Source organism: Microcaecilia unicolor, chromosome 3, assembly GCF_901765095.1.
Source record: "Microcaecilia unicolor chromosome 3, aMicUni1.1, whole genome shotgun sequence".
Classification (NCBI taxonomy): Eukaryota; Metazoa; Chordata; class Amphibia; order Gymnophiona; family Siphonopidae; genus Microcaecilia; species Microcaecilia unicolor.
The window spans coordinates 153,699,187-153,712,412 of NC_044033.1; the positions used below are offsets into that span (position 1 = coordinate 153,699,187).

A 13,226-nucleotide genomic window follows, 5' to 3' on the forward strand; every position below is an offset into this window, starting at 1 on the left:
CTTCTCCACCATCGCCAACTCCAGGCTCCGCCCTTTCTGCCTTGACTCTCCCTATGCTTGGAACAAACTTCCTGAGCCCATACGCCAAGCCCCCTCCCTGCCCATCTTCAAATCCTTGCTCAAAGCCCATCTCTTCAATGTCACCTTCGGCACCTAACCATTTCACCTACAGTGGGGGAAATAAGTATTTGATCCCTTGCTGATTTTGTAAGTTTGCCCACTGACAAAGACATGAGCAGCCCATAATTGAAGGGTAGGTTATTGGTAACAGTGAGAGATAGCACATCACAAATTAAATCCGGAAAATCACATTGTGGAAAGTATATGAATTTATTTGCATTCTGCAGAGGGAAATAAGTATTTAATCCCTCTGGCAAACAAGACCTAATACTTGGTGGCAAAACCCTTGTTGGCAAGCACAGCGGTCAGACGTCTTCTGTAGTTGATGATGAGGTTTGCACACATGTCAGGAGGAATTTTGGTCCACTCCTCTTTGCAGATCATCTCTAAATCATTAAGAGTTCTGGGCTGTCACTTGGCAACTCGCAGCTTCAGCTCCCTCCATAAGTTTTCAATGGGATTAAGGTCTGGTGACTGGCTAGGCCACTCCATGACCCTAATGTGCTTCTTCCTGAGCCACTCCTTTGTTGCCTTGGCTGTATGTTTTGGGTCATTGTCGTGCTGGAAGACCCAGCCACGACCCATTTTTAAGGCCCTGGCGGAGGGAAGGAGGTTGTCACTCAGAATTGTACGGTACATGGCCCCATCCATTCTCCCATTGATGCGGTGAAGTAGTCCTGTGCCCTTAGCAGAGAAACACCCCCAAAACATAACATTTCCACCTCCATGCTTGACAGTGGGGACGGTGTTCTTTGGGTCATAGGCAGCATTTCTCTTCCTCCAAACACGGCGAGTTGAGTTCATGCCAAAGAGCTCAATTTTTGTCTCATCTGACCACAGCACCTTCTCCCAATCACTCTCGGCATCATCCAGGTGTTCACTGGCAAACTTCAGACGGGCCGTCACATGTGCCTTCCGGAGCAGGGGGACCTTGCGGGCACTGCAGGATTGCAATCCGTTATGTCGTAATGTGTTACCAATGGTTTTCGTGGTGACAGTGGTCCCAGCTGCCTTGAGATCATTGACAAGTTCCCCCCTTGTAGTTGTAGGCTGATTTCTAACCTTCCTCATGATCAAGGATACCCCACGAGGTGAGATTTTGCGTGGAGCCCCAGATCTTTGTCGATTGACAGTCATTTTGTACTTCTTCCATTTTCTTACTATGGCACCAACAGTTGTCTCCTTCTCGCCCAGCGTCTTACTGATGGTTTTGTAGCCCATTCCAGCCTTGTGCAGGTGTATGATCTTGTCCCTGACATCCTTAGACAGCTCCTTGCTCGTGGCCATTTTGTAGAGGTTAGAGTCTGACTGATTCACTGAGTCTGTGGACAGGTGTCTTTCATACAGGTGACCATTGCCGACAGCTGTCTGTCATGCAGGTAACCAGTTGATTTGGAGCATCTACCTGGTCTGTAGGGGCCAGATCTCTTACTGGTTGGTGGGGGATCAAATACTTATTTCCCTCTGCAGAATGCAAATAAATTCATATACTTTCCACAATGTGATTTTCCGGATTTAATTTGTGATGTGCTATCTCTCACTGTTACCAATAACCTACCCTTCAATTATGGGCTGCTCATGTCTTTGTCAGTGGGCAAACTTACAAAATCAGCAAGGGATCAAATACTTATTTCCCCCACTGTATATCCAGAACTGGACTAACACGGCTACCACACTCCTCTACCTCTATCCAGGAAATCTGGACTGCCCCAATTTGACTGTCTGCAAATGTTGTCCATTAGATTGTAAGCTGACTGCACATGTTGTCCATTAGATTGTAAGCTCCTTTGAGCAGGGACCGGCCTTCTTTGTTAAACTGTACAGCGCTGCGTAACCCTAGTAGCGCTTTATAAATGTTAAGTAGTAGTAGTAGTTTTGTGGGAAGAAGAGGACCTCAGCTGGTGGGGGTTGGGGTCCCCCGCCAGCAAAGGCAGGCAATGGCGACGGCAGGTTGGCGGCGGGAGGGAGGGTCGAGAGGGTCATTGGCAGGGGGGTCCAGGGCCAAATCTACGGGGGTCCAGGCCCCACGTAGCTACGCCACTGCCAGAAATGGCCCAGCATTGAATATCCGGGGTCAATTCTGATCGTGGCACTTATGCGGGCTTCATCTCACAGTCAGAATTGGTCCCTTAGTGCCTAAATACTATAGTACACAACTACAAGTGGGGTGTGCACACATAAGTTATAGAATACTGTCAATTATGCAGGTAACTGCCTACTTTAGGTGCAACCATTGACGCCTTTTGACATGGCATAAGTTGCATGTCTCTCTGTGCAAGTTAAGTAAAGACATTTTACTAAAAAATTCTAAAAATGTATAAAAATTTATAAGTATAATATATGAGTATACATTTGTGGAAGACCAATGAGGAAGTGGATAAGTCATAGGACTGTGTTCCTATGTGAAACGAGTTACCACTGAAGTCTTGAAGATTCTTTAAGATGTTTATATTGCATTTCCTGATTAAATCTCAGATTTAGATATGTGTGGTGATAGCGTTGAGCAGTTATAACATGGCATAAGTGCTGGCACCTAAAGTTAGGCGCATGCATGCCAACTTACGCTCTATTCTATCACGGCAATTTTGTATGCAATTGCCATTATAGAATTGGCGCTTAGCACCCATATTTTTCGTGCCTAATTTCTGGTGCACTTTCTTGAATTTATCCTTTAATGTGCAAAATAGTTCTTACAACATAGACTTAGTACCCACAGAAAGTAGGCACCTAAATTTTGGCAACCTGTTGAAGAATTGCCTCCATAATGAGGATGGAGAAAATGGCAGCTAAAGTACGAGGGAAAGACGAAAGATTGGTCTCCTTTTCTTTCTTAAAATTCCAAGTATGTTATAGGTTCTCACATTAAGCAACTTGGTGCAGTGATTGTTTATGCATACCACTTTTTGCTATACTGGGTGTCTGCTGTTTCAGCAGTTGAAAGGGGAATATCTCGGTGAGGTTGATCCATCATCTCTAAAGGCTTTGCCCAATCAGAAACTCATCTGGTTGACAGTTGTTGGATTTGCTATGTTGGATGAATTAGAATGTAAAAAATAGAAAGGTCACCAGGTGAAAGGGTTAGAGTGCTTGTTCATCTCCAATGTGACTGAATTTTGGATTTGATGGGAGAAGACAGGAGACATGGAGGGGCATAATCGAACATCGCCAGCGAAATAGATCGCTGGTGATCTATTTTGGCAGCGGCGCAACAGCTGGCCAGAACCGTATTATCGAAAAAGATGGCCGGCCATCTTTTTTTTTCGATAATACGGTTTAGCCGGGCCAAATGCCAGAGTTCACCGGGTTTGAGATCGCCGGTTTCGTTTTTCAGCGATAATGGAAAAAAATGCTGGCCATCTCAAACTCAGCAAAATCCAAGGCATTTGGTCATGGGAGGAGCCCTAGGGGGCACTTCTAAAAATGTTTAAAAAAATACACAAATAGCTCCCAGGTGCATAGCTCCCTTGCTTTGGGTGCTGAGCCCCCCCCCAAATCCCCCCCAAACCCACTCCCCACAACTCTACACCATTACCATAGCCCTTATGGTTGAAGGAGGGCACCTACATGTGGGTACAGTGGGTTTGGGGGGGGGGGGTTTGGAGGGCTCAACACTTAGCACCACAAGTATAACAGGTAGGGGGAGGGATGGCCCTGGGTCTGCCTGCCTGAAGTGCACTGCACCCATTAAAAACTGCTCCAGGGACCTGCATACTGCTGTCAGGGAGCTGGGTATGACATTTGAGGCTGGCATACAGGCTGGTAAAAAAAGGTTTTTATTTTTATTTTTTTAGTGTGGGAGGGGGTTGGTGATCACTGGGGGACTACGGGGAGGTCATCCCCCATTCCCTCCGGTGGTCATCTGGTGAGTTGGGGCACCTTTTTGAGGCTTGGTCGTGAAAATAAAAGGACTAAGTAAACCCGGCAAAATACTGCTTAACGCATTATCCGCAAAAGCCGGCCATCTGGTAGCCACGCCCATGCCCGCCCATGTCCTGCCTTCGCTATGCCGCCGACACACCCCCTTGAACTTTCGCCTTTTTTCCTCACTGTGGTAAAAAGGGCATCAGCGCATGGCAAAAACAGCTACTGTTGCTAGCACTGGTCCCCTTTTACCCCAGCTTAGTAAAAGGGCCCCGAGTGGGCAGGTATAGGAAAAGGTTCATTGTTGGTATGTAGAATTGATGGTGCATTTAATGTTATCTCACCCTATTTCACTCATAGAAAAAGTATATTTGTCATAAAAGTATAGTGATGCAGGAAACTAAAATGTACTATTTCAAAATTATGTAAGCACTCAAGTTTACAGGCATTTCTTTTTCTGTGCTTCCCACATCCTCCATGCTTCAGTTTTGCTCTTTCAAGACAACTGGCATACAAATAGAACCCATCTGGAAGGACAGGATGAGGAAAAGTACAGTTCGTCCGGAATATTAAAACTGTTACTTTTTCTTTGCCAGCAGCACAAGATGAAGTTTTTGAATTTGCCAGTGTCTCTGGAGAAAGCCAAGACCTAGACAGCCGAGCGATCACCTTAGTGACAGGCTCATCACGGAAGATTTCAGTGCGTCTACAGCGGGCTACCACTAGCCAAGCAACACAGACAGATCCTCTCTGGCACGAGCCTGGCTGGAGTGATTCTGGGTCTCACACCTTTCCAAAAATGAAGTCCCGGTTCTACGTCAAATCAGGGAAGAGCAAAGGCTTCGCCAAGTGGGAAAATGAGAAGTCCAGTATACAGGCCAACACGGATATAAGCATAGCACATCTCACAGAACATGCTACCGATCACAATGGAGCAGAAACGGAGCAAAAAACTGAGGTTAGTATGAAAATCAAGGGGCCCTTTTTACAAAAAAGCATTTAGGGGTAAATTCAATAAATGCTGCCGAAATTTAAGTGCTGGGATAATGCACACTGAGCATGAATTCCAAAATGGCAGTTCCACCATTATAGAATACCTGTTGGCCGTTAGGCACGTAACCCCTAGTATTTTATAACGTAACTGATAGGCACATCCCTGACCTGCCCATTCCCCTCCCAAGACCACGCCCCCTAGAAGCTGCACACGACAGACATTGTGTGCCCAACAGCCAATTGGTGCCATTTAACACCAATTTCAGCCAATAAATGGCTGTGTCAATTATTAGATTAAGTTGTGCGCACAACTGACCTTAGTCTATAAACTGGTTGCTCAAGTTTGCTCGCTAAGTGTAAAGTTGGGCACTCAGTTTTATAGAATTAGGGGGTTAATGTAGTATCAATCTGTTAGTGGGCACCAATGCTAACAGATTGATACTAAAGGGGCAATTGTATAACTCGCCACCTGCATTGTAGGTGCTCCTTGCATAAGCTAATTTACAGAATACTAGCACTTACTCATATAAGTGTTACAGAATAGCACAGGAGGGCCAAGAGCTATTCTGTAACAGTGCATGTGAGTAGAATAGGGCTAGATTCTATATATGGCGCCTGAAAAATCCACATGGTAAAAAAATACACCCAGGGATGTTCTCTGAACTATGCCTAAATTTTATAGAATGAGCTTAAATTTCCATGTGGTATCTAGCATACGCCAAGCGCCGCTCCACGTGACCAAATTTGGTTGCATCTATTTAGGCCACATTTTACTTGGCGTAAATACCAGTGTGTAGATTTAGGCGCAGAAGGCCATATTCTATAACAGTGCACATAAATTTTAGAACGACTACAAAACACCCATTTCCCTGCCTATAACCACGCCCCCTTTTTGGCTGTGCACATTAGAATTTAGTTGTTCTCTGTTACAGAATACAGTTAACAAGTTGTGCATGTAAATTCTAATTGCCAATTTTTGCACTTTATTGCTTATTAAGTATTGTTATCAATGCTGATTAGCTTGTTAAGCAAATTAAGTTCCGTGCATTGTAGAATACGCTTGGATTTCGGCGAGGAGCGCTAGGCGTGGTATATAGATTCTGGGCGATAGTGTGTAAATGCAAGGGGGCATGTAGATGAGCAGATCATGAACATTCAATGGACTGCCACTTACCAGTGGCATTGCTACAGGAGGGCCTTAGGGGCCTGGACCCCCCCCCCCTCCCCTTTTGGATTCGGGCCCTCCAAGGTCTGCTGGTATGGCAGGCGGGAGTCCCAAAGCCCCACCAGCAGAAGCCTTCCACCAGCAATGTTCACTACTGTGCTACCTGCCCTTCTTCCCCCCCCCCCCCCCCTCACCCCGTGTGCAAGCTCAATTTCATTAAAACCAAGCATGACTTCCAATAAAGCGGCGAGCATTGCTGGAGGAATACTGCTGCTGGTGAGGCTTTGGGACTCACACTAGTCCAAATATGTGGGGTTGTGGTGGGGGCGGAGAGCAGTGGGGAGGGAGGGCCAAATGTGTCTCCCCACTTTGGCCTCAGGCCCCCCCCCCCAAAAAAAAAACTGAGATCTAGCTATATGCCTGTCACTTACTGGCATAAGTTACAGAATACTGTATGTTACATATGTCCCTGCTGCTTTTAGGTGCCTGCAGTTAAATGACTGGTCTATGACTGGTGTAACTGTTGGGCCCATAAATATAAGATGCACCAATACTGGGTTATGATATAACGTAATCTGGGTGCCCACATGCTGATATAGAATAGATTGTCACCACACATTTTCAGGGCGCTGAATTGCCCCCTAAGAAGGGTTCCTGATAGGAGCCTATGCTATAAAGCTGTGGTTCTGAACCGTTTTGCTTTTGTGACACACCTGACAGACATAGTACCTGTAACAGAAATTGTGAACCACATAGTTGCCTCAGGGATCACTTGCAGTATATCAAGAGCTGAAAATTAAAATTTAAAAAAATTGTTTACCTGCGTGACACATTGAATACTACAATTCACAAGTAAACAAAATATTTAATCCCCCCAATATATCATTTCATTGCTATTAACAATAATAAGGTGGTGACTGTGAGGAGGAAAGGGAGTGGTGGACTGGCGGCCTGCAACAGCTCCATTTGGAGCTGGTGGCAGAAGTAAGGACTAGTTATGGAGATTTCAAGCATTTGACTTCTAGGTTATCAACTTTCCCCAACCTGTTGTGCACATGGTTGTTAAGAAAAGCACCGATTTGTGCCGACACATTAGTTGAGAACCACCACTATACAGGAAAGTAGTCACCTGCTTGCATGTTTACACAATAGCAGACAGAATATTGCCATGTATACATGTATATGCTAGTAAACATTAGATCAAACCTCGGGTACATACAGGTGCATAAATTCAATGGCTGAAGTATTAAACTGTCATGCACAATGTTACCGGCCACCAGCATTAAACCCAGCTATTCAATGACAGGCCATTTCCAGTGACTGAATATCTGTGTTTTTTTAACCAGCAATCATTATGAAATAGCTTATTAAATAAAAATATTTTTTAGGACCCTCAGAAGTGAGCTGTATGAGTTTTGAATCTCAAAGTTCAGAATCCTCAAAGAGAAGATCATCATATTTTATCAAGTACCTACTAAACATAAACAAACATATTTCTTCATTAGGTCCCATAGCAGCTACGCCCCTGGTTCCAGGGTGGGGTGTAGGCAGAGCCAATAGCAATTTGGAAAGAAGCAGTATTCAGTCCGCTATCTGGAAAACCGCAGATAGGTCAGATCAACTGCCAGTGTGATTTTTTTCAAAGCATTTATAACACAAGAGACCCTTATGTTGTAAATTAAACACACATCCACACAAACTTAGAGGTATGTTTATTAAATTTAAGGCACCTTAAACGCTAATGTGCCTATACATTTCTATGAACGCATTAGCGTTTAATGCACGTAAACCATTTATGCATGTTAAAAAACCGCTAACACGCCCATAGCACACCTTAGTAAATAGGCGTTAGGTAGGTCATTTGTGCCTGCTTCAGAGAAGGTGTAAATGCCTGCACCAGCTTTGCGATCAGATACTTCCATAAATGCACAGAGGTGCAGATGTTGCTTTTACAAGTGTCTACGTGCCTTCCCTGCTTAGGCAGCCATGGATAAAATTAACTTCACTGAGGGTAACTTTCACCAGGTCTGTGAATTTATTTTCAAAGGGGTGTTCCTGGCAGAATTTGCTTTGAAAATGCCATGGATTGCAGGGCTGCTGGAAAGTTTGAAACACAATACTTGTCAATGCGAAGTGTGCAGGTTCCAGCTATGAAAAGCAAACAAGGGAATTTTCAAAACAAAACCCTCACTCTTGCCTTATTGAACCTGCTCTGGCATCACCCTCCTCCTGAATGACATTCACCTCCAGATCTTTTGTGTGGGGAAATCTTGCCTGACCAATTTACTTCAATTCTTTGAAGGAGTAAACAACCATGTGGACAAAGGGGAGCCGGTTGATATTGTGTATCTGGATTTTCAAAAGGCGTTTGACAAGGTACCTCATGAAAGGCTACAGAGGAAATTGGAGGGTCATGGGATAGGAGGAAATGTCCTATTGTGGATTAAAAACTGGTTGAAGGATAGGAAACAGAGAGTGGGGTTAAATGGGCAGTATTCACAATGGAGAAGGGTAGTTAGTGGGGTTCCTCAGGGGTCTGTGCTAGGACCGCTGCTTTTTAATATATTTATAAATGATTTAGAGATGGGAGTAACTAGCGAGGTAATTAAATTTGCTGATGACACAAAGTTATTCAAAGTCGTTAACTCGCGACAGGATTGTGAAAAATTACAAGAGGACCTTACGAGACTGGGAGACTGGGCGGCTAAATGGCAGATGACATTTAATGTGAGCAAGTGCAAGGTGATGCATGTGGGAAAAAAGAACCCGAATTATAGCTACGTCATGCAAGGTTCCACATTAGGAGTTACGGACCAAGAAAGGGATCTGGGTGTCGTCGTCTATAACATACTGAAACCTTCTGCTCAGTGTGCTGCTGCGGCTAGGAAAGCGAATAGAATGTTGGGTATTATTAGGAAAGGTATGGAAAACAGGTGTGAGGATGTTATAATGCCGTTGTATCGCTCCATGGTGCGACTGCACCTTGAGTATTGTGTTCAATTCTGGTCGCCGCATCTCAAGAAAGATATAGTAGAATTGGAAAAGGTGCAGCGAAGGGCGACTAAAATGATAGCGGGGATGGGACGACTTCCCTATGAAGAAAGACTAAGGAGGCTAGGGCTATTCAGCTTGGAGAAGAGACGGCTGAGGGGAGACATGATAGAGGTATATAAAATAATGAGTGGAGTGGAACAGGTGGATGTGAAGCGTCTGTTCATGCTTTCCAAAAATACTAGGACTAGGGGCCATGCGATTAAACTACAGTGTAGTAAATTTAAAACAAATCGGAGAAAATTTTTCTTCACCCAACATGTAATTAAACTCTGGAATTCATTGCCGGAAAATGTGGTGAAGGCGGTTAGCTTAGCAGAGTTTAAAAAGGGGTTGGACGGTTTCCTAAAGGACAAGTCCATAAACTGCTACTAAACGGACTTGGAAAAATCCAAAATCCCAGGAATAACATGTATAGAATGTTTGTACGTTTGGGAAGCTTGCCAGGTGCCCTTGGCCTGGATTGGCCACTGTCGTGGACAAGATGCTGGGCTCGATGGACCCTTGGTCTTGTCCCAGTATGGCATTACTTATGTACTTATGTAAATCCTATATATGCTGCCCAAAATTGGGTGTCAATATTTGGATGCCAATCCAAGATGTGTGCCTAATTAAATTGGCTAAAAAGCCAATTAGTTGCCTATAATTGGGCACTAATTGGCACCAATTTAGGAATTGGCCACACATTTTGCTACACACTATTCTATAACAGTGTGCACCCAATTCCTATATGCAACCCAAAAGGGGGGTGGCTACGGGAGGCAAATGGGTGAGCTGGGGGCATTCCTAAAATTTCCATGCAGTGTTGTAGAATACCAGGGATATGCACCAAATTGGGCGCCGGGAATTACATCTGGTTTCAGAGTTTAATTACTTCATGTTTTGACTATGCAAATGTTTTTGTTATGGGGGCTTCTGAAGACTCAAACCTTTACAAACAGCACAAAATTCTGTGGCCATGGTCTTGATAGGTATTGCTAGGTCTGAGCATTTTACACCAATATTGAAAAGCTTGCATTGGTTACCTATTGAGTATAGGGTCCGTTTCTAAGTTGCTTGCTTGATTTTTTTTAAAGATTCTTATGCAACAAGTTTCAGAGATTTTGGGGATGAGGCTTCATATATACCAACCAAATCAATCGCTGAGATGAGCAACTCAGAAATTACTTGATATTCCATCTCATCATGTAATACGTTCTGATGAGTATAGAAGTAAGATGTTTCTATATTGTTGGCGGCCCAGTGTACTGGAATAAATTACCAATGTGAAGAAGGAATATTGCAGATTTCAAAGTATTTTAAAAAAAGCTTAAGACATTGTTATTTATGCAGACCTACAGCTGGGGTGATGAGCGATGATTTAGTAACTGTTTTAGGACATCTTATGACGTTGTTTGAATCTTTAGTTCGTTTTTATATTACATATGTAATTATGTAATCCACTGAGAACTTTGAATCAAGTGGAATAAAAGATTTTAAATAATGCTCAAATGTGGGCCCTGAAATCACTCACTGAGCTATTGAGGCAAGCTAACCATGTTCTTTTAATTCATGTCTCTTGTCTCCAGGAGAGCTGATTACTGGCTGCAAATGCTGAACAAAAACCAAGATGACTATTGGGTTGAAAGTTCTGTGGATCACTCTTTGGAAGCTAGAAGCAGTTCTGTACCATAACCACACATCCTGTCAGAGCTGTTTGATGGGCTATTTATTTTCTTGGAGAGTGTGCAAATTCTTGCTGTTGAGCTCTGCGCATGAAGGAGACGCTGAAAAGATCCCAAAATGACACGCTGGTTACACTACAGTTTTTACTTTCAAGGAGGACAGATTTTTGTAGGATTCCATCACTCCAATGAACCCCGAGAGACATAATTCTGTTATTCTGTGAAAATGACACAGTTCATGAACTCGTCAAGAGCAGTAAAAGGGGGATGATGATATTGCCACATAGAACAATTTGGGGTAGGGCAAAGACCCCCTTGCTCTAATTCTCAATAGTATATCAATTCTTTTAAATACTCTTATTTGGGAGATGTTCTCTTGTAAATATCGAACAGTAAGATTGTAAATGATAAGTGTCTAAATGTTTTGTTGAAAAATGTACCTCTTTTAAAGGCACGCCTGAGCTATGTTTTGAAGATATTTACATGGTGTTAAATGGTATACCTCGATATCTGTAACATAGTGGAATCATATGAAAATCTTTGTGAATACAGCATAAGCCATGTACCCCAAGCTGTTGAAAAAGGTTAAAGGTGACTGAATGGACTGTGTCAGCATTGCCGCATGGCTTAGTAAACAGGGGGGTAAGATTGTAGGCCCTCCAGGATGGGACAATGTCTAGTATACCTCACCTTGAAATACTACTGGTCAAAATCTAATATAACTCACCTTGGCATGCCTTTAGTTTAGCCTGTACATCTTGAATGTAACTCACCTTGCAATACTACTGAGAAAAAGGTATAAGGTTATTTATTGGGGTTGACTTATTGGACTTGGACACCTCAGCTGTCAAGGTACATATGTTGAACCTACTTTATAAAAGTAATATGTAACTTACGTGCTGTTATACAACTGCCTCCCCAAAAGCTGCTGCTCAGAGGTAGGAGTAACTCTGTGCATATATGTGCTAGTAAAAATGGGCTTGTGTTTTCTAACATACATGCTTCACCTCTCCTCTACTCCTGGGAAAACCTAAAAGTATATTATGTAAAAGTAGGCGCTGAAACTTTTCTGTGTCAACTTTTTAATACATATATATATATGGTGGGCAATTTTACTAGAGCCTTTTGTTGCATGGAAAATTCTGTTCTACATGGTCATGTACCTTATAAACCCCTAATAGCACAGCTCCTAGCTAATTTAAAACCAGTTTGCAGCAGATATTGAATAAAAGAAATGAATCAAGACTGTATTACAGTTTGCAGATTGCCTTATTCACTACATAAGTATTGCCATACTGGGACAAACCAAAAGTCCATCAAGCCCAGCATCCTGTTCCCAAAAGTGGCCAATCCAGGTCACAAATACCTAGCAAGATCCCAGAAAAGTGCAAAACATTTTATGCTGCTTATCCCAGAAATAAGCAGTGGATTTTAATAATGGTCTAGGAAGCCGTCCAAACCTTTTTTAAACCCCTCTAAGCTAACCACCTTTACCACATTCTCTGGCAGTGACTTCCTCAGTTTAATTACGTGTTGAGTGAAGTAATATTTTCTCCAATTTGTTTTAAATTTACTACTTTGTAGCTTCATTGAATGCCCCCTAGACCTAGTATTTTTGGAAAGAGTAAACAGACGCTTCACGTCTACCCTTTCCACTCCACTCATAATTTTATAGACCTCTTTCATATCTCCCCTCAGCTGTCTTTTCTCCAAGCTGAAGAGCCCTAGCCACTTTAGCCTTTCCTCATAGAGAAGTTGTCCTATCCCCTTTATCATTTCTGTGGCCCTTCTCTGCACCTTTTCTAATTCCACTATATCATTTTTGAGATGCAGTGACCAGAATTGAATACAATAATTCGAGGCATAATAACGTCCTCATTTTTGTTTTCCATTCCTTTCCTAATAATACCTATCATTCTATTTGCTTTCTTAGCCGCTGCAGCACACTGAGCAGAGGGTTTCAATGTATCAACACCACCACCACCTAGATCCCTTTCTTGGTCAGTGACTCCTAACATGGAACCTTGCATTACGTAGCTATAATTCGGGTTCCTTTTTCTCACATGCATCACTTTGCACTTGCTCACATTAAACTTCATCTGCCATTTAGACGCCCAGTCTCCCAGTCTCGTAAGGTCCTCTTGTAATTTTTCACAATCTTCTTGCAATTTAACAACTTTGAAAAACTTTGTGTCTTCAGCAAATTTAATTATCTCACTAGTTACTACCATCTCTAGATCATTTATAAATAATTTAAAAAGCAGCGGTCCCAGCACAGACCCCTGGGGAACCCCACTAACTACCCTTCTCCATAGAGAAAACTGACCATTTAATCCTACTCTGTGTTTTCTATCTTTTAACCAGTTTTTAAT

General features: G+C 43.0%; 1 protein-coding gene across 6 annotated transcripts in view; it reads left to right on the forward strand.

Annotated features, from left to right (window-relative positions):
- Positions 1 to 12,094, forward strand: part of RASGRP3 (RAS guanyl releasing protein 3) — a 290,955-nt gene extending 278,861 nt beyond the window's left edge. For 5 of the 6 annotated variants that reach the window (XM_030196501.1, XM_030196499.1, XM_030196505.1 and 2 more), the window contains 2 exons: positions 4,578 to 4,939; positions 10,759 to 12,094. In XM_030196501.1, coding sequence (XP_030052361.1) covers positions 4,578 to 4,939; positions 10,759 to 10,767 — 371 coding nt within the window. In that variant the 3' untranslated portion in view covers positions 10,768 to 12,094. The remainder of the gene's footprint in view (positions 1 to 4,577; positions 4,940 to 10,758) is intronic. The other variant, XM_030196504.1, reaches the window with a different exon arrangement.
- The last annotated feature ends 1,132 nt before the right edge of the window (positions 12,095 to 13,226 follow it).